Source organism: Hippocampus comes, unplaced genomic scaffold (genome assembly GCF_001891065.2).
Source record: "Hippocampus comes isolate QL1 unplaced genomic scaffold, H_comes_QL1_v1.1 scaffold326, whole genome shotgun sequence".
NCBI lineage: Eukaryota > Metazoa > Chordata > Actinopteri > Syngnathiformes > Syngnathidae > Hippocampus > Hippocampus comes.
The window spans coordinates 444,351-471,617 of NW_017805930.1; the positions used below are offsets into that span (position 1 = coordinate 444,351).

General features: G+C 43.7%; 1 protein-coding gene across 6 annotated transcripts in view; it reads left to right on the forward strand.

The window, feature by feature from the left end:
- The window catches only part of shank1 (SH3 and multiple ankyrin repeat domains 1), a 49,697-nt gene that overhangs the window by 8,920 nt on the left and 13,510 nt on the right, over positions 1-27,267 (forward strand). For 5 of the 6 annotated variants that reach the window (XM_019889806.1, XM_019889805.1, XM_019889808.1 and 2 more), the window contains 14 exons: positions 3,816-4,307; positions 12,404-12,607; positions 12,730-12,801; positions 12,894-13,002; positions 14,535-14,689; positions 15,503-15,670; positions 15,998-16,114; positions 16,188-16,265; positions 16,350-16,416; positions 17,654-17,823; positions 17,946-18,070; positions 18,585-18,748; positions 18,959-19,072; positions 19,386-19,461. In XM_019889806.1, coding sequence (XP_019745365.1) covers positions 3,867-4,307; positions 12,404-12,607; positions 12,730-12,801; positions 12,894-13,002; positions 14,535-14,689; positions 15,503-15,670; positions 15,998-16,114; positions 16,188-16,265; positions 16,350-16,416; positions 17,654-17,823; positions 17,946-18,070; positions 18,585-18,748; positions 18,959-19,072; positions 19,386-19,461 — 2,060 coding nt within the window. In that variant the 5' untranslated portion in view covers positions 3,816-3,866. Of the gene's footprint in view, positions 1-3,815; positions 4,308-12,403; positions 12,608-12,729; positions 12,802-12,893; positions 13,003-14,534; positions 14,690-15,502; positions 15,671-15,786; positions 15,862-15,997; positions 16,115-16,187; positions 16,266-16,349; positions 16,417-17,653; positions 17,824-17,945; positions 18,071-18,584; positions 18,749-18,958; positions 19,073-19,385; positions 19,462-27,267 lie in introns of those variants that run through there. The other variant, XM_019889811.1, reaches the window with a different exon arrangement.

Here is a 27,267-nt window from a genome sequence, read left to right on the forward strand (position 1 = left end):
GGCCACCAGTGGGTCCAGGCGGCAAGTCTCGCTGAGTTGAGTTCCCGTACAAGCGACAAAGCGCGCTTTGGTCCCGCAGAGACGTGAGCAGAGCTAATTAATTACGAGGCTATTTGCGAGGGATCACAGCTCTCAGCGGACCGGAGTGCCGTCATCGCTTCTCCAGGGGATAGGAACACTTTCACACGGCGGTTGGAGGGCGGTCGTCGCAGCGTGGGGTAGAGTGCAAGCAAAAGTTGCGACATTAGTCGGTAGTTTGTTTGATTAGTTATCCTTAGGGGTCTAATGGGCTCATTTTGTGTCATTCATCGATGGTGGTGTCTGGGGTTTATTTCCTTTTTTATCTCAACTTTCCAAGGGGTTGTTCCAAAATGCTCAACTTCCTGTTCAAGTCCGGGCATGGATCCTTGAAACTTTTTCATGCGTCCTGTTATGATAGACACCCAATTTCATGGCGATCGGTCAATTGTGTTAAGGGGCTGGAATTCACTGAGGGAATTGACAAAAAGAAGTCTGACTTTTGAGGTACACAAAAAATGTGGTCAAAATTGTTTTCATATCAATTCAGCAAGAAAATACAGTTGAATTCAAGAAATAAAAGCTCTTCAATATATTTTAAAAAAAAACAACAACAATTGTTCATTTGTTATTTTGACATTTTTTTCTTTAATAAAAATCCTAGCTTCACATCCCTGGGATGAACCCGCCAAGAAAAGGATGCTCCACAAAATTTGAAAGTTCCTTCTCAAATGAAGTGCTTGATTCACAAAACTGCTTTGCAAAAAAATGATGATTACTTTTTTTTTTTTTTTTTTTAAATGCTGATCCGTCAAATCTCCACGGGGCACACATTATTGATTTCGCCCCAAAATTCTTTCTGGTAAATGTTGGGCATGGCCCCTTGCGACTTTTTTTGTGCATTCTGTTGTGATCAGCATGTCTGCCCAATTTCACTTAGATCAGTCATACTGGCGGTGGTGGGCAGTTTCTTTTTCTGTCCGCCTGCCTGTCTACTGAAAATAGTGACAAGTAGAACAATGAAATGCTCATCAACTATTTGCAGATGAGAAAAGGTGCGGTTGCAGTTGCCATTCATACAACAGAAGAAGAGCTTTTGTGGCCAGTTAAACAGGCTGAGATTTTTGAGTCTATTAAGGCAAGACCATCTTTATTTCGGGGTACGTAAAATACATTTTGTGACGTTTTGGTGTGGCGATGTGTCGTGAGATTTCTCTGATTTTTGTTGGGAAACACTAATATCGGCTGTACTTTTTTTTTTTTTTTTTGCTCATAAACATCTCTATTCATATTTAGGTGTCCGGATAGATGCCTGTCTTCTTCTAATAAATTGTCTTGATGTGACGGGGTCCTGGCCCCCACTCCCACCTTGGGTTAATTGACAGCTAACCTTTTGTTGTAAGGTCCTGTCCACTGTCATGTGGGAAGAAATTTTGCAGCAGGTGACCTGGCATGTCCATTAATAGCGACGCGCTGCGGCTGTCAGCTTCCGTGTGTGACTTCCTTGTATTGAAAAAGTCCTCCATGGTGTCTTTGTGTACTTTGAGACGCCCGCTCATATCTTTGCTGCAAGACTCTCTGGTTTTGGCGTGGGGGGACTCGAGCCGACTCCGATGGGATGCGATGACGCGAGCGCATCAGAGGCGCTGACGTCTTGTGGTTTTATTGTTGGGATGGTTCTGATGAGTCAGGGTCTGCTGAGAGGTGCTTCTGGGACGTAAAGAGGGGTGACGCTCAAGATTGTAAATTTCATTTCGCCATGATAGTGAGCAGAGTTACTGCGGTGAACAGCATGAACGCGTGTTGCTACAAGTCAAAATGTTCGGCACACTTGTCGAAGCTAAATGACAGTCAAAAGCAATTATCAAGATCTGATACAAAAAAAGATAAAATATGCAAATATTAAAAAGATGTATAGATAATTCAAAAATATATTAAAAAAAGAAAATTTGATAATTATGAAAAAGAAAAAAATGCCGATGTGTGCAAAATACAGATGCTCCAAATATAAATGCTCAAAATACGCCAATATTAAAAAGATGTATAGAAAATTCAAAAATATATTTAAAAAAGAAAATTAGATAATTACGAAAAAAGAAAAAAAAATGCCGATGTCTGGAAAATACAGATGCTCCAAATATAGAAAATGTAGGGGGAAAAATACAAAAATAGTTAACCCAAAATAGAAAGGTAACAAGAAAAAAAATTAACATTTGAATCAGGTGTGTGGCAAAAGGGCGAATATTTTTCCTTGAGTTTGACACCTGTGCCCTAGCGGGAGTGTTACATCACAGCATGGGTCGAAGAGGGCCATGTGTGACCTCTAGTTCCCTGCGGACGATTACGTGATGTCCTAGGTGACCCCTTTAGTATGTTCTGGATGTCACACGTGTACGCATGAGTGTGAGGGAGCCGCATACCAAATCACAAAAACTGACCTTGTTTTCTGACATTTTGTACGTGTCACTTTGTGTGAGATCGTGTCAAACAAGCAGGCAGGCAAATTGGCCGCTCCACTTTTTCACGGTGGGAAAGTGGGCCGATATGCTCTTTGGAAGTTTCCCAGTCAAATGTCCTGGGGACCGAGACAAGGAGAAGGTCTATCTATCTATACAAGTGTCCTAGATAGACTAGAAGGGCAGAGCGAAGCATGCTGGCATTTGTGTGACTAAAAAGAGGATGACTGTCACTTTTGTCTTTGCGTTTTGATGACATCACTGAGCCAGCGGATTGGTTGACTGATTGATGACAGTTTAGCAAGAGACTGCACAAGGAGCAGCAACGATATAAAAATAACTTCATAAACAAAAAGCATACTTACCTGACTGTATTTGTACACAAGTATAATTGTAAGTGAATTGTAATTTTTTTTAGCGAAGACAAACACTGGCTAGATTGACACAAATATTTTAGCTCCTGCTACTAGCCACTAATCAACTAGTCAATACTGACTCAGCGACTGAGTTTCTGAACCGCCCAATCAGAACAGAGTCACCACACCTGACAACCCAGCTACTACCAATCCCATCTTCCAGTTTAGTTTAGCTTCCACCTAGCCTAGCTTCTACCAAGCTGAAATCCTTCATTTGATCTGAAACCCTCTTCTTCTACTAATCTCTTACATATTCATGAAATCTGGCTGTCTTTGGCATAGGGGCTACCTTTTTATGTGTTTAAAAATTAGCGTAGCTTATGATGGTCCCTTCCTGGCACTCTCACTGAAGGTTTAGCGGGGTTAATATGCTTTTTAAAATGCCGTTGAGATGACTCAACGATTCGACCCCACAGTGGAAACGAGTCTCCAAGGAGGGTTGGTAGAGGGGGAAAAAAAAAATGGATGATGGACAGATTATCAAACGGAGATTAGCATGGCTACTTTGATCTTTTGATTGTTTTGTTTGTTCCTGTTGGGAAATGGCTGGGGATTTAGAGCTACCAATGCCAACCTGGTTGTCAGTTGGACAATTTTGTTTTTGCTGTGCTGTAGTTTTACTGACCGTTCGTTCTACGTCAGCCAATCAATGCGATGCGGTGCGTTCGGAAAGTATTTACAGCGCTTCACGTTTTCCACATTAGGTTACGTTACAGCCTTATTCTAAATTGATGGGATGTGACTAAAGCTCTGTTCAGCCCCTTAACAACCGGTGTCAGTTAGTCCCACACTACTGGCAGTAAATCAGATTCATTTTTATCTTTATTCTGTTAGCCGCCCTTTTTAACTCGACCAATGTGGGCAGGCAATGTTTTCTTATTCGCTCTTTCACATACTTCCTTGTAACTTTGTTCTTCCCGTTCAGCATCACCCCACGAATGATGGCGTTGCCTTTGGGGCCTGGTTCTCTGTCGCCATGACGATGCCCTTCAGCCCGCTGTCCAGCGACGAGGAGCACCAGAGGATGCTGGGAAACAGCAGACACCCATACCCAGGGGCAGAAGAAGAGGAGGAAGAGGAAGAAGAAGAAGAGGAGGAGGAGGAAGTGGAGGAAGATGAGCGCGATGAGGACGGTGAGGAGGAGAACGGCGAGCTGGAGGACGAAGATGTGGTGGAGGTCCGGCGAGGGGGCGGCAGGGGCGAGGGGCCGAGGCAGTTGGGGAAAAGCGCCGGACGAGCTGGAAACCTGGGTCACGCGTCCAATCCTTACTCAGCCAATCCCCCGCACCAGCAGCCGGCCAATCAGCAGCAGCGGAGGCAGAAGGAGCGCACGTCCGGCACTGGTCCGCCATCCCCCGAGGACGCCCACATCGCCATGATGGTGTTCCGCATCGGCATTCCGGACATCAAACAAACGGTGAGTGGACACTGAGGAGCTTGAATATAAAAAACGCCAACGCGGCCGCCACGTCGCTTTTTGGCAACCGCCAACATCCCTTTTGTGTAACTATGGCAACAACACAACCTTTTGGCCAACATTAAGCATGTTTGACAGAGAATTTTAATTCCAATAAGCGTACAACTAGTCAATGTTCATCTTAGTCGAGCTCTTCTATCTTCAACCTAATCTTTCTCCTATTGAAGCCGAGCTAGCCTAACCAAGTTCTTGCACTGGTTAATTAATAATTTCCCATATTGCTGTGTTCCAACCTAATTTAGCTTCTATAAAACCTAGCTTCCATCTAATCTAGCTACCACCTATCCTTGCTTGCAGCTAAACCTGGCTTCCGCCTAGCTCATCCTCCATTTAACTTCGCTTCCGGGTCATCAATCTTCTACCAAACCAAGTTTCTACCTCTCCAGACTGCCACCTATTAGCTCCCACCTGGCTTGTCTTCTGCCCAGTATAGCTACCACCTAGCCTAACTCTTGTATTCCCAATAGATTATTTCCACTCATTTGTAAATGTTTACAAGCCAAGCAAATGTGAAAATTTCGGCTTAATTTGCTTCCATTAATTTTCAAAGCACCCCAATTCCGGGAAACTCTAATAACAGTTGCCTACTTAGCATGCTAACTAGCTTCCATCCCTATCAGTAAACCGTGCTCGAGCTCAAGAGCCAGATGTTGAAGGAGACCTCTAAAAAAAAAAAAAAAATCACTGAAACACCATCACAGCGGTTGTCACCGAGAGGAGTTTAAAAGCCCTCCATGTGGGTAAAGCAGAGAGGAAGTAGAAAGCGACAAGAGGTCCTAAATGGTGCGATACCACCAGGAAAAGCCTTTTGAAAGAGGGTTTGTCTTCAAATGGGATGGATCGATGAACTGTTGTGTTCCATCACCGTGAATGTGGCATGTGGTAGCGTAAAGAGGGAATTGATTGTGGCAGGTGACAAGGGTCAGGCCATGCTAGTAAAAACATTTTGAGTTATTGTCTCAGCATACAAGAACCTACTGCCATAATACTTAGCGAGATTTAGAAATACTTTTCCGCTGCCTTTAATTAACGTATGACTGCTTGTGTTTTGTCGCACGTACATTTTTGACCCTGCCGCTAACAAACTCAGATCTCAGTTAGCTTCAGATCTCAGTTAGCTTCTGAATAGAAACTTAAATCCCTGCCAGAATTGAAATGGCAGTCAGCAGGTGGCTACTGACCATGTGTCCGCTAAGTGTGACGTCAGTCCGATAAAAATTGTGTGAAATTAAGGATTTTTGTGTTTAGCCTGTTTGACTTTGCTATAACCAAGAACTTTTTAAGAGTCGGGTTAATTGTTTTGATTTCTCAATCACTACTGGTTCGAATGCCTTCTCAACTAGCTACAAGCTACTCTACCCAACTCTACGTGACTCCACAACTCCGCCCATGCATGACTACCTCTCTACTTTGACTTGTTCTGCAGCATGATCCCTAAACACACGCTGCCCCCTGCTGGACAGATTTTAAATGATTTACAATGCAAACAAGCCTGATCGAGACTGTGTAAGACCCTTCTGCACACTATGGCGCAAAAAAAAAAAAAAAAAATGGAAATGACGTATAACTACGTCATGGGTAGGCAGCCATAGCAGGTTTTCAAGACGTATGTATACGTCATGGGGATTGAATGAGTTTTTGGGGGGCAGATTTGTACCTGTGAGAGTGTGAACGCAAACAGACAAAACCAATAACACCCAACGCTCAAAGTCTGTATCTTAACACAGTCTCAGTGGCAAATAGCTGCTTTTCCTCTCTCTCTCTCTCTCTCTCTCTCTCTCTCTCTCTCTCTCTCTCTCTCTCTCTCTCTCTCTCTCTCTCTCTCTCTCTCTCGCTGACGTGTGTGATGTATTATTGATCCTCGATTTCTAAATAAATTCCAAAATGAATAATTCACACAGGCGCACTTGTTTATTCGGACAAATGGGAAGGATGGATAACTGGAAGACAAAAAAAGATAGCCATTTGGGAATGGAAAGAGAGTTACAGCTGCAATAAAAGGAGGTGGCGGCGGTGGCAAAATGGAGACGGACAGAGGTGAAGTGAGGTTGGCAGACGCTAGCTGGCATGATTAGAGAAGGCGCACATGGAAAAGGATGGCGGCATAAATCCACACGGGAGTCGTAAAAGGCGTCATAAAAGTGATCGTTTCTCTTCAACTTGACCTCATTTTGAGTCAATTAAACCTTAAAAATATATTGTCAACAATGCTAATAATATCAGTCAGTCTGGAAAGGCTTCTTCCTAGCCTAATTTGTACCCAATTTAGCATCCAATCCATCCAAGCTATCTAAACTCATAGCCTATCTTTCGTCGAATCTGGCATGCACCACCTAGTGTTGCTCCTTGCTTACTAAACTTCCCCTGCCTTGATTTCATCTAATTGAACTTGGACCTAATCCAAGCTTCCACAATTTTAGGTTCCTCTAGGCCAGGGGTTCCCATTACGTCGATCGCGATCGACCGATAGCTCCTGGACTGGTCCCAAGTCAATTGCGAGGGGTGTAGAGGGAAAAAAAACAAGGGAACGGGCAAAGAATGGGAATCTGGAGGGCCGAGAGAAGCATTTTAAAACGGTACGCGTAAGCTACGATAGTTAACAGGCTGCAAAAGTGCGTCGCATGCTCCTGCGTCAGCCTGTTGCTCATCATGGCATGCGTGTGTTGAGTGCGTGTGTGTGCGCGAGTGCGCGGCAACGGATCGATCGCGGGAGGTTGGTTGATCGAAAAATAGATCATCGGTCAAAAAAGTTTGGGCACCCCTGCTCTTGGCCTAGCTTCCTCCTAGCCTAGCATCCACATAATGATTGTCTACCAATCCAAGTTTCCTCTTTGCTGCGCTACCACCTCTTAGTTGCCTTGATTTACCGAGTTTCTACCTCCCAAGATTCGTTGCAGCCTAGCGACCACATAGCTCAGCTACATACCTGTCAACCTTTCGGAGCGCCAACCCATATAAACTACCAAAAAAATCCTTATAAAGAGCAAAAAATCCTTATAACATACCAAAGCATTTTATATGTCAAAATAACGGCAGAAAAAAACCCACGAAATTTTTAATGATATTTATTGTAGATCTCCATAATACAATGGCAGGTGAATGTCTAATCATCATTCTACTTAGTGGCATTACTGTGTTCAGAGTTGTATTCCTGCGTTACTTTTTTCACCAACTCCAAATGCTGACCCATCGGCTCAAAGTTACAGCATCCATTCATATTTACTTTGCACTGCAATAATGCTGTAGACGAGCACCATTCTGGGCAAAAGCAAACGGAACTACCTGTTAGGGGGAAAAAAGAAAAAAAAAACGGAAATTTTCAGAATCCGTATGATTTGTGCGATATGGCCATATACGTAAGATTCACCACAAAATCCGTATAAAATATGGCTAAACCGTATGAGTTGACAGGTATGCAGCTACCACCGACCACCGACCAAAGCGTTACCCTAGCTTAGCTTTGACCTATCCTTGCTCCCACTTAGTTTAAACTAACCTAGCTTCCTCTTAGCCGGGCTTCATGCCTGATTCGAACCAACCTTATTTTCATTTGATTTTTTTATCACGGATTTGTCTTTTGCAAGTGAGCTTTCATTCTGCGCCGCTACACTGCTACAAACAATAAAAAGTCACTTTTCCATAATAAAGACTGTGGAACAAGACTTCATAAAAAAACAGTAAAACACCTCGGATGTATATTTCTAGTCCTCTTGAGTGAATATTTTCCCTCCCGCTCACCCTTCGGAGGTTCCTTGGGTCATGGGTCAGACTCGTTTCGCGTGTCAGCTAATTCACCCTCAATCAACTCCGGTGGCTCAGTAATTTGCATCATAATGTGACTGGGGAATCATCGCTTTGATCCAGCAAGGTCTGCAAAAGTATTGGGACACCTTCAGGGAGTGGAGAATGTCATTCTTCTTGGGAGGACTTCCTACAACACAAGTGTCAAAGTCAAGGCCCGGGGGCCAGATCTGGCCCGCCACATCATTTTATGTGGTCCGCGAAAGCAAATCAAGCATGTCAAGTTCCATGTTGCTTAAGTCTGAAACAAAATTTCAAATTGTCACTTGTAATCCACATTAATAGTCATTCTTCTTGATTTCTGATTTTAAAACCAGTTATTCATCAATTTGTTGTGCGCTGTGTATGTAATATGTGGAGGTGATTCAACATTTATGTGGGTTCCCTGAATTCATAATGGCCCTCCAAGGCAAACCGTGACTACAATGTGCCCCGCAACAAAAATGAGTTTGACCCTGTCCTACAAATGTTAGGGGAAGAGAAATAAGAATAAAAAAATGTCCATTTTGCCTCAGCAAGACTTTCTATTATTGCAGCATATCATGTACAGTTTTGCTTTGGTTCTTTGTAGCGGGCTGTCATGTAGCTAGCTACAAACCCCCCCAAAAAAACCCTCTATAAATCTTCATATACCATGCACTGCCGTCATCCCTCGCTTTAGTTCTGTATTGGCAAGCCGTCATGAAGCTACTGACTTAACGGCAAAAAAATAAGTCCTTTTTATGTGACGGTCTTCCTTTTTTAGTGAGTCACTGCAGCAAGTAGCATATCATACACCTTCTAGCTGTGGTTCTTTATTTGCTACCCGTCGTTTCGATTCAAAAATGGATCTTGATTTTTGTGACCGAGATAATTTTCCCCATCTTCTGGAGTTCAGCAAGCAGCATATAATTCACTGTCTTGCTTTAGTTCTATTTTAGCAACCAGTCCTGTTGCTGAAAATTGGAAAGCTATAACATAAAAATAAAAAAATCACTACAAAATAAACCCTGCTTGTTATGAAATATATCCATAGATTTATACAAACTTTGGGACCTTGTATTCCCTTTCCAGAGTTCAAATTGCAGCATGTCCTTTATTTTGTGTAAATTGAGATGCGACAAGCAGCATAGCGACTCTGGTTGACTACGGCTACCCTCTCTTTTTCCGGATATGTTGTCTTACCCCCCCCCTTCTGCCTGAGTTCTGGAAGTAACATATCATACGCCGTCTTGTTTCAAATGAAAAACTATTTTCGGCTCCTCGATCACACTTACAGGATCTGGTGTTAGATTCAAGTCTTGGCGTAAATATGCGGCACGAAGCCCAACACAAGCGAGTTTTGTATTCATGCAGCCTACCCCCCAAAATAAATAAATAAATAAATAAAATAATCCAGCCTTAAAGTGCAATTGCACTTTTTCGCTCTCGTCCGCCCACCACGTCTGTCCTCGCTATTCATCGTCTTCATCTGCCCATCTCCAACTTATTCTCTTGCTCCCAACGTCTCACCCTCCCTGTGCAGCCCAAGTGTTTCAGGGGACGGCAAGGCTTTAATGACCTCTGTGTGGGGAAAAAAAATACCCGAACGCACGCACGCACACACAAAAAACAAAAAAAACGGTAGTTGTCGCCATGTAAGTCAGGCTTTCGTCTTCAGAATCATTCCTTCCATGCGTCCAGTTTATGATGATCTATTTCTATTTCTATTCATTCTCCTCTTTCCACCATTTATTTTTTCAGTATCATTTCAAGGAGTGGCGCACGTGTACGAAATCATGGTCAGTAGGAGAGATGGGATATGTCGTGGCGTGACTGTAAACTAGGGGGCGCCGCGCTAAATCAAAAGCTTCTCCAACTATGAAGAAGAACACTGTTTTTTGGGGCAACCAAAATGGTGGAATCGGAGGAGTCATTTTTGAAAAGAAAGCAAGAAAAGCAGTTTTTCTTCTTTGTGAGTTCAGCGACACATAACAACAAGCAGCATGTCATGCGCTGCCTTGTTTTTGTTCTTCCAAGGCGGGCCATCATGTAGCTCCAAACAGGAAAGCTACAAAATAAATCTGTATTTCTTTGCTCTTTCTCTCATCTTTGTGAGTTCAGAGAGCAGCATATCAAGCACCGTCTTGCTTTTGTTCTCGATTGGCAGCCTGTCATGTAGCGATGAACAGAAAACCAACAAAACCAGTTCAGGATTTTTGTGTCAATCTCATCATTTCTTGCTTTTCTGAGTCCAGAAAGCAGCATAATCATGAACCGTCGCGCTCTAGTTCGTTTTTGACTGCCCACCATGTAGCTACCGACAAACACGTAATAACATAACTCGTGATTTTTGGGACAATGTCATCTATTTTCTTTCAGAGTTCAACAAGCACAAAAGCTAATAATGGTTTTTATGACAATATCTTTTTTTTTTTTTTTGTCTTTCTCGATCCAGAAAGCAGCATATCATGCACTGTCTTGCTCTATTTTGTCATTTCACTGCCCTTGATGTCGCTACGAAGCAGCAAAATCAATCCAGATTTATGGGACAATAAGCAGCATTGTCTTGTTTTAGTTCTTTATTGGCCAGCTGTCATGTGGCTAACTTGGCGATTTTTGAAACGATGTGACCCCCTCATTTACTTCAACAGTGAAAAGCAGCAAGCACATACAGATTTTGATGTCATTATCTTTTTTCTTCACCAAGGCATAGCTGCCCGCAGCATATCATATACATTATTCTTGCTTTTGTATTTTATTTACGACCTGTCTGTTTCTAAAGTCATCAACACAAAGAGCAGATCAGTGCGGGGGAATTCTTTTTCGAACGAATGTTTACATAACCTGTCTGCGATCGGGCGTCCTTGATGAGGAGGCGGAGGAGGACGACGACGAGAAACTTCGCCCGGCGTGCTTGCGATGGGCCTTAATTGGCGGAACTGGTGGAGCCATCTAATTCCTGGAGGAGCCGCCACTCGATAGGCCGGCCGAAACGTCTTCGGCGGCTTAAGAATCACCATTGTCAGCGTTTTTATTTCTCCGAGATGTCAACTGAGGAGCACAATTTATAGATGTGTTTGTGTGTTAGTTGTGTGCCTGAAACTGAGCTCAACTAATCATCACCATTTTCTCACTGAATGAATCTTTTGCCCTCTATTCTAAACCCCACTCCCCTTTAGACACACACACACACACACACACACACACACACACACACACACACACACACACACACACACACACACACACACACACACACACACAAAGTACCCCATCTCTACGGGAAGTCTCTATGGCAACAAGCAGCTTGCTCGGCTAATGAACCGGTTGCCCTGGTAACCGTGCTGGCTGTGCGAGACGGTGAATAAAACCGAGGTTGAATGAATGTAATGCATACACAAATCACAGTGTGTGTGTGTGTGCGTGTGTGTGTGTGTGTGTGTGTGGGTGTAAGAGACAGTGAACTATCTTGTGTAGAGTCAAGACATGACAGTGCAGCGTCGCCGTGACAATTGTCCTTCACGCTTTTTTGTGTTGTGACTTCTTCACTTTGCTGACGGTGCCTCTTTCAGTGTGTGCGTGTGCGTGCGTGTGCGTGCGCGTGCGCGCGCGGCACACTGAACAGCCATTCAATTTCTATGCACCTTCTTCATTGGCTCTGACCTATTTTGTGCTGCTGCTGGCTCCCCCTCCTGGATGGAAGCTGCACTGCTTGTCTTGGAAATGTGATTATTCTGACTGGTAGCAGCAATCAGGTGGACGATGCCTATTCCTTATGTAAAGGCTTATATATGTGAAATGTATTTGGGGAGTTGGTGTAAAATATTTGCATAGGTTTGCAGAAGTTAGAAAATGTTTTTTCTAATATGATAAAAATAAGAAAAGTAAAAGACCAAGGCCAGCAATTTTTTTGTTCATTTTTTTCTTTTTTCTTTTTTTTTTTTACATTGAAAAAGTAAATAAAAAATATTTTTTAAATGCCACTGTCAGAGGTTTTCGTGAAAATGATTTTAAAAAATACTTTATTTAGATATCTAAATTTGAAAATGTGTCAATTAAAAAAAATATGTAGAAAATAAGTATTAGAGAATAAAATCAAGCCAACCGAAGGCTTTTTTGGCCAAAATATTTTTCAAGGTTTGTGTCCATTTGATCAGTAAACATAAAATGTATAATTAAGAAAATGTCTACAAAAAGAAATGTCAACAAAGGATATTTTATCTTGAGTGTTGTTTTGAAATCCTGTTTTAAATGTAACCCTCCCTCTCCCCCAGAAATGTTTGCGCTTCAACCCGGACGCCACCGTGTGGAAGGCCAAGCAGCAGGTGCTGTGCTCGCTCACCGAGTCCCTTCGAGACGTTCTCAACTACGGCCTCTTCCAGCCCGCCACCGACGGCCACGACGCCAAATTCCTGGAGGAGGAGCGGCTGCTCAAGGAGTACCCGCAGTCCTTTGAGAAAGGGGTGCCCTATTTGGAGGTACGCGTACATACTCGGCACAACATATCATGCGCCGCCTTGCATGCACTCTCATCATTAGTGTGTGTTTTGACCTAAAGGACAAAAAATGTGTAAGAAGCCTTCCCTTGCTTGACTTTTAGTTCCGATACAAGACGCGAGTGTACAAGCAAACCAACCTGGATGAGAAGCAACTGGCCAAACTGCACACCAAGGTGAGCAACCTCGACAACTCGGAAAAACTGTAATGCCTCAGTGTTAGGGGGCGGCACTGGAAGCTTACCGTTGTGTGTCCCTCCACATGCAGGCCAGTCTGAAGAAATTCATGGATTACATTCAAACCAATGGTGTGGACAAGATGAGTAAATTCTTGGACAAAGGCCTCGATCCCAACTACCAGGATGCTGACACAGGGGGTAAGCACGACCCCCCGCCCCCCAAAAAAACGACACCATAGGCGTGTTTTAATGTGCTCAATGGACGTTTGGGGAATAAAAATAGATCACTGTTTGGAGCAGGGGTGTCAAACTCATTTTTGTTGAGGGCCACATTATAATTACCGTTTTCCTTGGAGGGCCGTAATGACTGTGAAAACATATAAAGAAGTCAGGAAAAACGCTTCACTGAACAATTGTTAAGTTAGTGTAATGAGGGGTTTGGTCACAAGAAAATGCTGACAATACAGTCATACCTCGGTTTCCGACCATAATCCGTTCCAGAAGGCTGTTCGAAAACCGAAACCACGCTCTTTAAAAAAAAAAAAAAAAATCTTTATTGAACACATCTGCTCACAATGGAACGCTACACAAGGAAGCGTCACTTCCTCTTCCACCCGAGGAAGCGTCACTTCCTCATGTAAGGAAGGCGAGAGGAATCAAGTGGCGCATTCAAGTGCGCTCAGTTTAGTCGAGAACCGATTTTCGGTCGTAATCCGAGGCATAAAAAACTCGAATTTTTTGGTCGAAAACCGATTTGGTCGAGAACAGAGACGTTCTAAAACCGAGGTTTGACTGTACAGTATGTCTTTTATTTATTACATATGAGTATATGTAATAAATAAAATATAGAATATATATAATTTGAAAGTTTGGTCCACATTTTAGCAAGCGTCATGGAAGCTGCTAGACAAAAACATCTTTGGTTTGCTTTCGCGGGCCACTTAAAATGATGTGGCAGGCCACATCGGGCCTTGAGTTTGACACCTGTGGTTTAGAGAGACATCAGCTCTTAATATCTGCAACTGAATTGCAATCAAGAGGCTTTTTTTACGCACTCTGAAAAAATCCAGCGAGTTATTTAAAAAAAAAAAAAAGAAAAACTCAGCTTTGAAAATGTCATTTTATAGCTAAGCGGTGCCTAACTTGATTGCGTAACTTATAACGACTACTTCTTAATTCTTACTACATTAGAACGCCATGTCATAGGAGACGCGCCGACTGAGCGAATGCAACGGCATTCAAATGAATAGCGATCCACTTTGTCGAGATTGTAATGCGGCGTCATGTGAGCAAGGCCTCCTCGGACTGCGCGTCCACACTTTGTTCTTGGCGCCTGCTACTCGCTGCTGTCTGCGCTGGTGTGTGGAGGCTTGCTTCACAGTCGGTGTGTCACCGAGCGAGCGGGTGGCAACACGGTGAAATCGCGTCCCGTCCACAGCCACTCACGCACACCCATGATAGTCAGACAGAAACACACACACTCGCACACTGTTTACACTAACACTCGTTTTGTGTGTGTAATAGTGTGTGTGTGGGTGTGGGTGTGCGCGCACATTTCTGCATTTGTGTGTGGTAATGTGCTTGTGTGCATTTTTTTGGTGTGTATTTGTGTTGGTTTTCGATTTATGGGAGTTTGTGTTTGCGTGTGTGTTTTTGTATTTGTGTTCTCCCGTGTGGGTTTTCACATGTTGGTGTTGATGTGTGTGCATTGCGTGCGTGCGTGTTTGCAGAGACGCCGCTGTCGCTGGCGGTTCAGTGCGAGCCGGGCGGCGGTGAGCCCATCCGGGTCTTGGTGGAGGGAGGCGCCCACATCGACTTCCGTGCCAAAGATGGCCTCACGCCACTCCACAAGGCCGTCCGAGGCCACCGCCATATTGCCCTCTTGGTACAAACAACACCACACCAAATTCCAGAAATTGTTTTGATTTTTCATTTCATCCTCATGAGAGCCTTTTTTTAAAATACCAAACTCGCCCACTTTGCCACCCACACACACACACAAACAACAATGTCACTTATTGTATTCCAGCAACTTTCATATCTGCTGTTATGCATCATTTATACCAAATGGCAAAGAAAAATCGCACTGGTAAACAGGAACTCTGAATCGGAGATGCCTTCATGTGTCTCCTAACATATTTTTGACGCAGATTTTTTTAAAATGTCTTTTTTTTTTTTTTTTTTAAGCACATCAGATTTTTGAGATTTTGGTTTTGAAGGTTGACCTATAAAAGCTTACGAAATACGGATTGTACTATGCGTGGTCATTTATAGCCGCCCCCCCAAAAAAAATTCCACCTGTTGCTGAACCTAGCTTTAAGTCATTGATATTACTAAATATATTACATAATATATTATTGTTACGATATTATTATGAAAACCTGCTAGACAAAAAACAAGGGCCGATTTGGAGTCGGTGAATCATTCCAAAAACATGCATGGCAGGCTGATTGAACACTCCAAATTGTCCGTAGGTGTGAGTGTGCGCGGATGGTTGTTCGTCTATGTGTGCCCTGCGGTTGGCTGGCAACCAGTTCAGGGTGTACCCCGCCTACTGCCCGAAGACGGCTGGGATAGGCTCCAGCACCACCCGCAACCCTTGTGAGGATAAGCGGATCGGAAAATGGATGGTTTTAATAAACATTGCAATTATATTACTTATTTAATTTATTAATTTCACGTTGACATGTTGGCACAGGTCCTGCTGTCTCTGGGCGCCTCCCCGGACTATAAGGACCGCCGGGGTCTCACGCCGCTGTACCACACCGTGCTGACAGGGGGTGACACCTCGTGCTGTGAAACGCTGCTCTACCACCACGCCAAGCTGGGCATCAGGGACGAGAACGGCTGGGACGAAACGCACCAGGTCTGCTCGTCTGCGTCTCATTTCATCTTGGTCTTCATCTTCTGTGTGTGTGTGTGTGTGTGTGTGTGTGTGTGTGTGTGTGTGTGTGTGTGTGTGTGTGTGTGTGTGTGTGTGTGTGTGTGTGTGTGTGCGAGTTCACCATGTCGCCATCCATCCGCCAGTCAAGTCAACACCTGGTGGGCGAAATTCAGGTAGTTTCATCGTCATCTTGGAATGAAAAAATGAAGCTGTTATCGTTGTACAAATGGTACTGCGTGTGCATGCGAAAGTGTGTAAATGCGTGCGTGTCTGTGTGTCTCTGTGCACGGATGTGTTGTTGCCCCTCAGGCGTGTCAGAACGGCAACTCTCAACACCTGGAGCACCTCCTCTTCTACGGGGCCGACTCCACCTCCCAGAATGCATCTGGAAACACTGCCTTGCACATATGTGCTTTATATAACAAGGTACGTTTTGCATCATATTTAGTCCATTTACTTTCGCCGAGTGTCCCGACCACAACAATTTGAAATGAATTAGGAAAGCTCTGCACGAATTCTGCTCTACCGAGGAGCCAACAAAGAGACAAAGAACAACAGCGGCCAAACACCCTTTCAGGTAATGATCGACGGCGTATGAGTCTTTTGTTGGTTTTAAAAACAGTATCAAGTCAAATAAATGATTGCGATGTCATTCACTCAGGTGGCCGTCATGTCGGGTCATTTCGAGCTGGGGGAGATCATCAAAAACCACCGGGATGCCGATGTAGGTCAGTATTTTGGTTGTTTCCTTGACATGTTACGCTGCTTGAAAAAATATATATATATTTTTCCATCAACGAAGAGAACCTCTTGAGTGGCAACCAATTCAGACGATTCTGACTGATCTTCCAAGGCTCACACATTACGTTTTAAGACTACATCAACACAGAAATAACCAAATCAAAGATCCCTCTTCCTTCATCACACATTTATTAATAATCAGCAGTAAAACAAAATTGGTTGGTTTCATCCTCAAACTCACCTGTTTTGAACAAAAGTGTGTGAAAAGATCTATTCTATGTGCATTAGTGACTTTGATCAGTTTTGCTCGAGTGATGCCGCCAACATCTGAATCGTCCTTTTCTTCAATAAAATAACAATGAAAATTGTGATTTTGGTGGCAAAATAATGCATTTGCAAAAGAAAATCACCACCGTCACAATTACACATTTGACGATCCTTAAAACTATTAGCACGCTATTTAGTAGTAGTAGTAGTAGTATTTAGTTGTGTGTGTGTGTGTGTGTGTGTGTGTGTGTGTGTGTGTGTGTGTGTGTGTGTGTGTGTGCGTGCCATGAACTTGTGTGGGTTGTACGTACTTACATTACATCATCGCTTCTAAAACTAAATAAAACTAATTTTCATCATCTCTTCTCTCTGTGATGCGTGAGGTCCTCCAAAGAGATACAATGCCGCCATCTGCTGGCCGTAGTGAATGCCTATTTTATTATTTTTTTTAACTTTCCCACCGTAATGCTCAAAACACAGTTGGCCATGACTTTTCTCCACCTATTCCCATTAAAAATAAATAAAATAAATAAATACAACACAATACAGGTAACAGCAATTACGTCGACGGTGTTCCTCGTTAGGAATCTCGTTGATGCCGCTGAAAGAGTTGAAAATGGAAAGCCAGATGAGGTTTTGCTACATAGAAACATTAAGGCCCTAACCCCTTAATGCCTAACGACCTGATCTTAACCCTAATTCTGATCTTAACCTCTCACTGTTCAACCCTCTAACCTGAGCCCTACCTCCTAACTGCCATAACCCCCTAACGCTCTAATCCTAACGTAACTTTAACTCCCTAATTTCTCAACACCCTAACCTCACTACCTTAACCCGAACCATCTAACCTTCTTTACCCTACTCCCTAAATGTAACTCTCCGGAAACCTAACCCACTAATCATTACCACCTAACGCTACCTGCCTTAACCCTTAATCCCCGAACCCTCACCCACCAGTTCCCTTTGTGGAGTCTCCAAAGTACGCCCCCCAAAGGCGCGAGAGCACGCACACCCTGACGTTGCCTCATCCACACCCGTTCCTGCGTGCCAACAGTGACAGCAGCATGAATTTACCCGACTGGATGGCCATGCCCAACTCGCTGAGCACCAACATCGTCTCTGTGCAGGTACCCCATCGGAAAAACCTTTTGGATTTTGGGACTTTTATACCTTTTGGTCCCTCCAAATTCTCGAATGGGCCTCAAATTCAAGATATTTAAAATGATTCATTGACATTTTCGATCGTTAGGGATTCAAACACACAGGAACCATACGCAGCTCCAGCAGCCCCCGAGGGGCCAGGACGCGATCCCCGTCCCGAGGCAGGATGGGGGACAAGGAGGACCGAAGCCGGCAGCAGAGTCGCAAACAAGGGTGAGGGGAGAAGGAGTTTTGATTTCATTTGAATTGCATCCTTGAAAGTCCAACCCATTTTCTTTGGAAATTGTACTTTTCCTCGATTCGAGGGGTGTCAAACTCATTTTTGTCGGGGCCACATTTTCGTTACCGTTTCCGTTGGAGCGCCGTTATGACTGAAACCGAATTAAAAGAATAAACAATGAGGGTTCATTCAACTATTGTTTAATTTACTCTAATGAGGGGTTTGGTTACAATAAAATGCTTGCAATATGTCTATTTATTATTTATTATATGAGAATTTTTTATTTTGGTAGAGATTTTAGCAAGCATCATGGAAGTTGACATGGCTGATTTGCTTTCGCGGGCCACATAAAATGATGTGGAGGGCCAGATCTGGCCCCCGGGCCTCGAGTTTGACACCAGTGCTCTATCAGATCCCCGAAGCTATAAAGCAAGAATGGTGTTAGCCCACTCTAGTTCTCAGTGTCTCATTTTGCATTGTGTGTGTTTGAAATGTCTTCACTCCCAGGCCCACTGCTGCCCCTGCTACCGCAAGCACAGCCAGCACGCAGACCGCTGGCCAGCGTCGACGCTTGTACAGCGCCGTGCCGGGACGCGTCTTTGTGGCCACGCGAGCACATTCAGCCCAGGGAGAGCGGGAAATCAGCTTCAGCAAGGGCGACAGGGTCAAAGGTGAGTACCGAGGAGCCGGCCGTCCACGCTCAGCCAACAGGTAGCGGCTTCATGTTGGTGTTAAAAAAACATTTAGAAAGTGAACATGCTAATTGTTTGTTGCCGCACTGTGTTGTTGAGCTCCAGGGACCATTTCAGCGAGTTGCAAGATTCAAATCTGAATGATCCTTCTTGGGTGGATGACATGCCAGTTTTGTGTGTGGTCGATAGTGTTGAGCGTGGGCGAAGGCGGCTACTGGGAGGGAACGGTCCGCGGTCGTACCGGCTGGTTCCCCTCTGACTGTGTGGAGGAAGTCTTGCTTCGAAGTCAAGAAGCCAGATCAGGTCAGTTTTATTTTCTATTTTTATTGTTTCGTTTGGGGGGGGGGAGAAACCTAACATTTTTTTATTCAGTTTGAATAACTTAATAACTGTCATTTTACACTGAAAGTCAAGAAGCCTGATCAGGTCAATCTTATTTATATAAAAAAAATACATTAAAACAAAAAAAGAGAGAGAGAGAGAGAGTAATTTAAAAAATCCGGCAAACCACGAGTATGCAATGATCGATCGTAAATGTAGTATTGGTATTAACAGAAATTATGTTCGATTGTATATGTATTTTTGGTATTAACGTAAATTATGATTCTGATTCCAGAGAGCCGCGGGGAGCGTGCTAAGCGTTTGTTCCGTCATTATACAGTGGGCTCCTACGACAGCTTCGACGCTCCCAGGTAAGAGAAAGTCTCCACGCCGCCGCCGACAGTTCCGCCGAAGCGCTTTGTCCTGCTAGTAGTCGAGCGTGCGTTCATGTGTTTGGGCACGCACCACATGCTGAGTCACTCTTGCTTCTGTTGTTGCTGTGACTCTGACTGCGAAATGTTTTCACTGTGGGGTGCGGGATGCCGTTTCCCTGAAGTAGGTACCAGCAGTTTGAGGGTTAGCGTCATGGCAGCTGTTCACTTCATTTTGGGTTGACTCGTACGTCTGCCAGTGCGCACTCATTTCTAAATAGAGTACTTCAATTGCTGCTTGATTGTACCCCTAAAATGATCCGTTAGCCGCTAACTGATGCTAAATTCCTGCTATGCTTGTGTTTTTTATTTTTTAGTCTGGTACTGACTCGGTGGCAGAAGTAAAAGGCTTGACTATCTCTCTTGGCTTCTTGTGGTTCTGTGGTTGCTACCTCGCAATATGATAGTATAGCAACTGTTAGCATGTTAGCAGTTCATGTTCGAATTGGTGCCTAAGATGCTTTCCGGCCTTTTGGATGACACCAGGGGTCACTTCTTGAGAAGTGCTACCAGTTAGATACACACTTTGAAAAAAATATTTTCAGATTGCCTTTAATAATATCAATATACATTATAATTATTATTAATGGTAGTTTTCCATCTAAAGGCACCGTTTCGCACAATAAATAGGGAGTAGATGAATATCAAGGTGCAACACTTTTTTTCTATAAATAACTGCCAGTGTTTACATTTTCTCATGATTACTTCTCCAAAATTTCTAGAATTTCCTAATGTCCTAAGTAAGCTATTTTTAAAAATGCGGTCATTTGGAGGGCATCACGTTGGTGACCCCTGGACTACACCAACTACTAGCATGTTAGCATTGCTGCCGAATTGTCATTGATAATCATATCTGACTCGAGGGGAAGGTTTCTTCATCAGCGTTAGTGCTCCCAGGTTGCTATTATGCTAGACGTTAGCGTCCCATCCTAGTATGTTCCCATTTTACTCATTCCCAATCAAAATAGTTCCCGACTACAGATCAAATCGGCTTGCCTGCGGTCTTGCTATATGTTAGCACACAAACTGCTACCATATTAACATTGAGAATTTTTTTTAGCAATGGAAAAATCTCAATTTATCCTCCGAATTGTTATTACATTTTTTAACATTATCTCCATCTGTTATTTCAATCTCGGATACTTTCTCTTCTCTGGCTAATTGTGCTTGTCTCTAGTGACGTATTTTATTGATTTTAAAATGCTTTTCGTCATGGTGGATAATTCAAGCGGCGGCGTTTAGTCGGCCACGGCACAAGGGTCAAATCCCCCTCCGACGCGCCTGTCATCCGTGACCGTCACAGCATCCCTCCATTGTTTTTTAATTTCGCCGAGAACCCCCCGATGCGCTTTTTAATTGTCCAGCCATCAGCCGCTCTCTTTCCCCTGTGGTGCCTCCATCTGGAGGCCACATGCTGCAGGCCAACAAAGGGGATACTTTTTTTTTTTCAATGCAAATGTACCAGAAAGTCCACTTTAAGCATCTTGACTCTAAAGTGTCCTCCACAATTTCAATAATTTATATTATAAATAGTCAGCAGTGATGTTCCTGCTATCACATTTTCAGCCAGTGGGGGGAAGCAGCTTTGCACCGGAAAGAAAGATGTTTATTTATTTATTTATTTTTGTACTCCAATAGCAGTACCGGTACTTCTCTCGACTACATGGAGACTACAACACTGCCCTGAAATACAAGTGACCAGATTTAGGAGTTTTAACCCTTGCATACACCCTGTAACCTGATAACATGATAAGATGTCCCCTGTAGTAACCGCTGTCCCTGAAAAGGTTGAATACAATCAGTTTTTTTTTTTTTGACTTGCAAAGATATAGTAAATAAAAATATAAAGCAAAAATAAATAAATATTTTTTTATTTTATTTTATTTTTTTTTTGGCCAAATGTTAGAATCTGCTTTGGCTTAAAAAGAAATCCATGTCGGACCCTATTAAATACGTTTCACAGTTAATATTTACCCCACGAGCTGCAAATGAGCAATTTGGACCGCATTGTTGTCGACCGTTCCCCGAGGGAAACTCTCCCCCGCCCGCCAAGCAAATGTCGTAAAGCGGCCCGAGTGGAGCGCTGATGACTTTTCGGGTGTCCTCATCTGACCTGCCGCTGGCCCTCCAATGATCTCATGCGGAGGAGATGAACAGACCGCATGTGTTCATGCGTTAAACAGCTCGCCCCTCATCGCCAACTCCGCCAAAGGTAATCAGTGGCGACGATGTTTGCCGACCTGCGCCGAGTGGGGAAAATTATGCATTCCTCGTGTTGTTGTTTTTTTCAAAAGGTGAACTTATGCTGCGTTGAGGAAAACTGGGAATTTGCAGCCTTCCATGAGGATCTTGAATCGCTTTACGCGGGCACTCACCGAACAGCCGGCGGCCATTAGGGTTCGGCTTGGTACAGCTCGAAGATGATCAGGACGGACAGCTTCGTGAGGGTGGGGCGAGGTGGGGAGGCAGCCATCTGGCAAGCCGGGCGCGCGTCCAATGTGCCCCGCAGACCGCTGGGCGGGTATCTTGCGAGTGCAGCGCTTTGGGAACTACTCTCACTAATCGGGCCTTACATGGTCGTTAAGGAAGTTAACTTGGCCAATTTTTGTCTTGAGTTACGAGCAAAAATGTTTCCTCAGTGGTAATGGCGGAAGGCGGGGGGGGCACATTGGAGTATCCGAACCGCATGTGTGATGATGTCCTATTTTAACCCTTTCAGGGACAGCGGTTACTACAAAATATATTTTGGGAGAATTGCTGCATCGCGATATTGTGTTGTGCAAAAGTATCAGAACGCCAGGCAATCAAACGACCAGTCCATTCATGACACAACAGGAACTAAAAAGATGGATTTGTTTGGTTTGTGCGTTGTGGTCTTCCAGGAGGAAAAAAAACCCAAAAAACATGGCTGGTTGCACAAAGCCCCGATATTGGATCCGTATCCCAATTTATCCCGAGTGCAGGATTCCTTCCAAATTAGCCTTCAAAGATTTTCGTTGCCGTGCTGAGAGGGGCAAAGAGACGCATGCAGATGGAGCTTTGATATGACTTCATAGTCTAATTGTCGTACCGCAGAGTCCTTGACGCTTGGATGGAAAGTGGCCAAACGCGCGCGCGCGCACACACACACACACACACACACACACACACACACACACACACACACACACACACAAGCGCGCAGGGACATGCACATTCATGCGAGAGGAGTAAAAATTTGATTTTTTTTTTTCAAGGAAAAATAAAGCATTATGAGGGAAAGGCCCAATCTTACCAGTCAATAATAATAAAAATAATTTATTTTTACACCACCAAAATGTAACGATAAACTTTATAAATCCTTAAATGGGGAAATAATATGGGGGTGACTTTTTTTTTCTTTGATAAATAAGGCACGGTATTACAAAATAGGGTATTATTCTTGTAAACAGCTGGGATAGGCTCCAGCACGCCCACGAGCCTCGTGAGGATCAAGCGTTTTAGATAATGCATGGATGAATGGATGTTGTTTCACAGCTAAACGTCATAAAATGATGAGATTCTTCCCCCTAAAATGTGTATTATATTTGGAAAAATAACAAATATCTTTCAAGGTGAATGCGTAGTAATCTTTTGAAAATAGTCTTTTAAAAATTTTGTAAAAAAAAAGTTCAGAGGCCGGGGATGAGCCTACACTTTTATGGAAATAAAGTAATCCATCCATGTTTTTTCCAATCCTCACAAGGGTCGCGGACGTACTCGAGCCTATCCCAGGCGTCTTTGGGCAGTAGGTGGGGCACACCCTGAACTGGTCGCCAGCCAATCGCAGAGCACACATAAACGAACAACAACCATTCAAACTCACAATCGCACCGAAGGACCATTTAGAGTGTTCCATTAACCTGCCATGTATGTTTTTGGAATGTGGGAGGAAACCGGAGTACCCGGAGAAAACCCAGCAAACTCCACACAGGAATCGAACTCTGCACCACTGCACTGTGAGGCGCCCGTGTTAAACAGTCGACACCATGCCGCTGGAAATAAACTCACGTTAAATTAAAAAAAAAAAAAAAAAGGTTTTTGTGAGAAAATGATCTTACAAGAAACGCTGACGTGTAATATTACAAAAATAAATTTGATAAAAGAAAAATATAAAATTATATTACTAAATGTTAATTATTTTCTGATTTTGTCTTCTTCCCAGAAAGTAGTATTATTTCAGAAAATAGTGGTACCTTTCGAGATGAAGTAAGTAGATTTGAGTTGTACCCTTTTGAAATTTATTCTTTTTGGGGGTCAAAGGTCATATTTTTACCAGAAAAAGTCAAATTAAAATTTTTAAGTCTTTTTAAACCCTTCCATGCTCCAATAATGAGAACCTGTAACCCGATAAGCTGTCCACTGTAGTAACCGCTGTCCCCTGAAAGGGTTAAACCCGTAATACAGTATTACAAAAATACTGTATTTATTTTTTTCAAGGAAAAAGACGTGTCTTTTACCACAAAAAACAAACTGATTTTATTGTCCCAGATGGTGGCTTGAAATGATAGCAAAATTGTCATACCGCAGAGTCCTTGACGCCTGACTGGAAGCTGGCCAAATACACACACACACACACACACACACACACACACACACTTCGATACACATTCATTCGAAAGGACTGCCGGCGGGAGCTGCGATGGTTTGCGAGTGCGAGAGATGAGGAGAATGAAAGCAGGGAGGCAGGAAGGAGGAAGGGAAGGATGGATGAAGGTGGTCGTGGGGGTGGGAGGGGGGGACAGTACGGAGTGGTTGCGCGCCGCGATGAGGGACCGCTCGCTAGCCGGCCACTCGGACTGAGATGATGATGATGATGATGTGAGTTTCTATCGCCTCTTCCTCTTCTTGCTGTCTGTCCCGTTCATGTTTTGTTTGTGGGGTGACGTGCACCCATGGAGACAAAATAGTTGGGGGGAGGGGGGTGACACACTACCATATTAATAGCATGACACAGCCATTGCGTGACAATCGATATATTAGTTGACAAAACAATACAGTGATGAAAAATGTGTGATACTATTGACATGGCTGCAACTCACGATCATTGTGATCTGTTGCTTTTTTTTGTCAATTAATCGATGCATCGGGTAAAAAGAGAAGTTTTCATTTCTGTCCCTTTATTCAAAAACTTGATGTCAAACTGACAGTACAGAAAATGCACAAACTTAAATTTGTTAAGTTTGATTCGGTTCCGGGTTTGGTCCGTAACGTGTCAGAAAATTGGCAAATATTGCGATCCATTTTCCGACGGTGAAGCAGATGTTTGTAAATGTCTTATTTTGAAAAAAAGACAAACGTAAATCAGACTGTTTTCATGGAGTGTATTCACTGTTAAGAATCTGACATTCTGACAATTTGGACTATTTTTAAATTTAGCACGGCCAGGAAACAATAAATTGATTATCAAAAATATTTTCAGATTAATTTGATAATAGTTGTCGATCATTTAATTATATAGTAAGTATAAAGTCGTATACTACTACCGTACTTAAAATTTGGGATGGGATATTTGAGTTGATTATATATTGTAAGATAACAAAACAGTACATCATAATATCAATATTTTGTCCTACTGCTGACTATATAGAGGTTGGAGAGTAACTTATGATACAATGTGATTGCAATATTTTCTTGTCAGTATCGATAGTGTTATTTCCTTGATGATATTGTCAGTCACTGATACCATATCACGATACAATTGATTTTATCCTCCTTGTTTTTGGCGAAGCGTGTCATCAGCAATCAGCCACACTTTTGACATTTGAAGCGCAATGAAAGTGTGATATCAGTCACAGTATCCATATGTATCTTGACTGTGTACACAAAGCCACGAGCCGATATCTCAAAATATCCATATTTTGTCCCACCCCTGAACATGTACAATCGCTAATAATCTCGGGAATAACCCGTGATACAATGGAATTGTGATATTTTCTGAGCCACATCAATTTTTTCTTTGCTGATATCATCATACCAAACATAACGATACAGTGACTTTTGTTGTCCCTGTTCCTGTTTTTGGTGACGTACGCAGTCATCAATCAACCCCATTGTTGACATTCAGTGTGTGTCTATTAAGCATGAAAGTGCGATATCGGCAACAATATCGATAATGCGGCCAGTAGGCTGACCTCACGGTCTTTGAGCCAACCGTGTCTCTACGTTTGCGCGTCGTATTACATCATCAAGACAGTCCCTTGATGACTGACAGCTGTCAAGCCGCTCGGACTGTACGGTGTGCGTTTTTTTTTTTTTGGGGGGGATTTTTTTTTTTTATGAATGGGACTTCATGACAGTGAAGTGATTTTGAATGCATGTGCGTGTGCGTGTGTTATCATGAAGGCCCCGCCCCTTTCCTTGCAGAAAGCCAGTCACCTGTCTCCAAAGCATCTCCCTCCTTCCTTACGCCACCTCCCTCCATCCCTGTCGCATCCAACGCAGCTCCCACTCGCCTGCTGTCTTTTTAAGCATGAAGGGGCTGGGGGAGTGCGGCCCTCTCCCACTCCCGTCCTCCTCCTCCTCTTCTTCCTCCTTTCCTCCTCCTCCTCGCCGTTTGCCTCTCGCCGCTGTTGAGAAGGAGAAGGAGAGGGAGGGGAGGAAATGGCGGCGGGGGCATGCGGCGAGGAGGATCTCTCCCGCTCCCTCTCCCTCTCCTCCTCCTGGCCGATGCTGGGCCCGCTGAATCGGAGCATCTGGTTCATTTACAGGTACCCGTCCAACCTTTTCAAAAAATTACACCCGCTTCCTCCACTCCATCGTTCCGTCGCCGTGGTAGCCGGTGGCGGGAGTCGTATGCCTTGGCGTCATGGCTGGCAGGATCGATTGGAGCGACTTGACAGATGTTGCGGCGCCTGGATTTGTTTTGATTGTATGTGTGTGCGCGTGTGCGTGCGTGTATGTGTGCGTGTGTGTATGGGAGGCACGTGTGCCAGCATTTGACTGAATGAACATGTGTGTAAGCAGCGTACACGCGCGCTCCGGCAGTGTCACGCCTCTGTGGATTGATGGCATATTGTGTGCGTCGATCGGTGCATGTGAGTCTCCGACTATGCAGTCAAAAGCATTCCGTTGCCGTTTCCTGTTTGTGCTGATTTCCGATGGGTTTTGCCCACGATCTCATTGATCACGTTTCCTACGATTGAATGTAAAAGTCACACATTAGCATCGTCAAATGTCCTGCGAGTGCAAAAATGACTTGGAACTATTGTTATAGAAGTCATACTTTTACATTCATTTCATTTACTCGGTATGACTGATAATTGCCACCCTGCACGATAGAAATTACCAGAGCTGCTGGAAATGAGCTACAAAGTCCAAAAAGTTGCCGTAAAGCTAATCTGACGTGAAAGTGAAAAAGAAACTAATACATGCCAAACAATCCATACCATGCAGGTCTACTTATTACCGATAACTGCTACCTAGAACAGGTGAAAAAAAACAGAACCCCAACTGTGTGTAATGTTTCTCATACTTGCTATGAATTAGAACCCACAAGAGAAATAACAAATGCAAAAAAAAAAAAAAAAAGGGTCCGAAAAGCCTCATGCTTGGCAATCTGACGCCATTCCCGGCCCCAGTACACACCCCAGCCCTCGCGCGGTTCTGAAGACGGGGACGCTTGGTTCTACATGGAGAAGACTTTTATCCTTGTTTCTTCTGCCCATGGTGTTGCATCGTCAAGCTCCAGTACAAATGAAAATCCACTGCTCCTGTTGTCGGAAAACC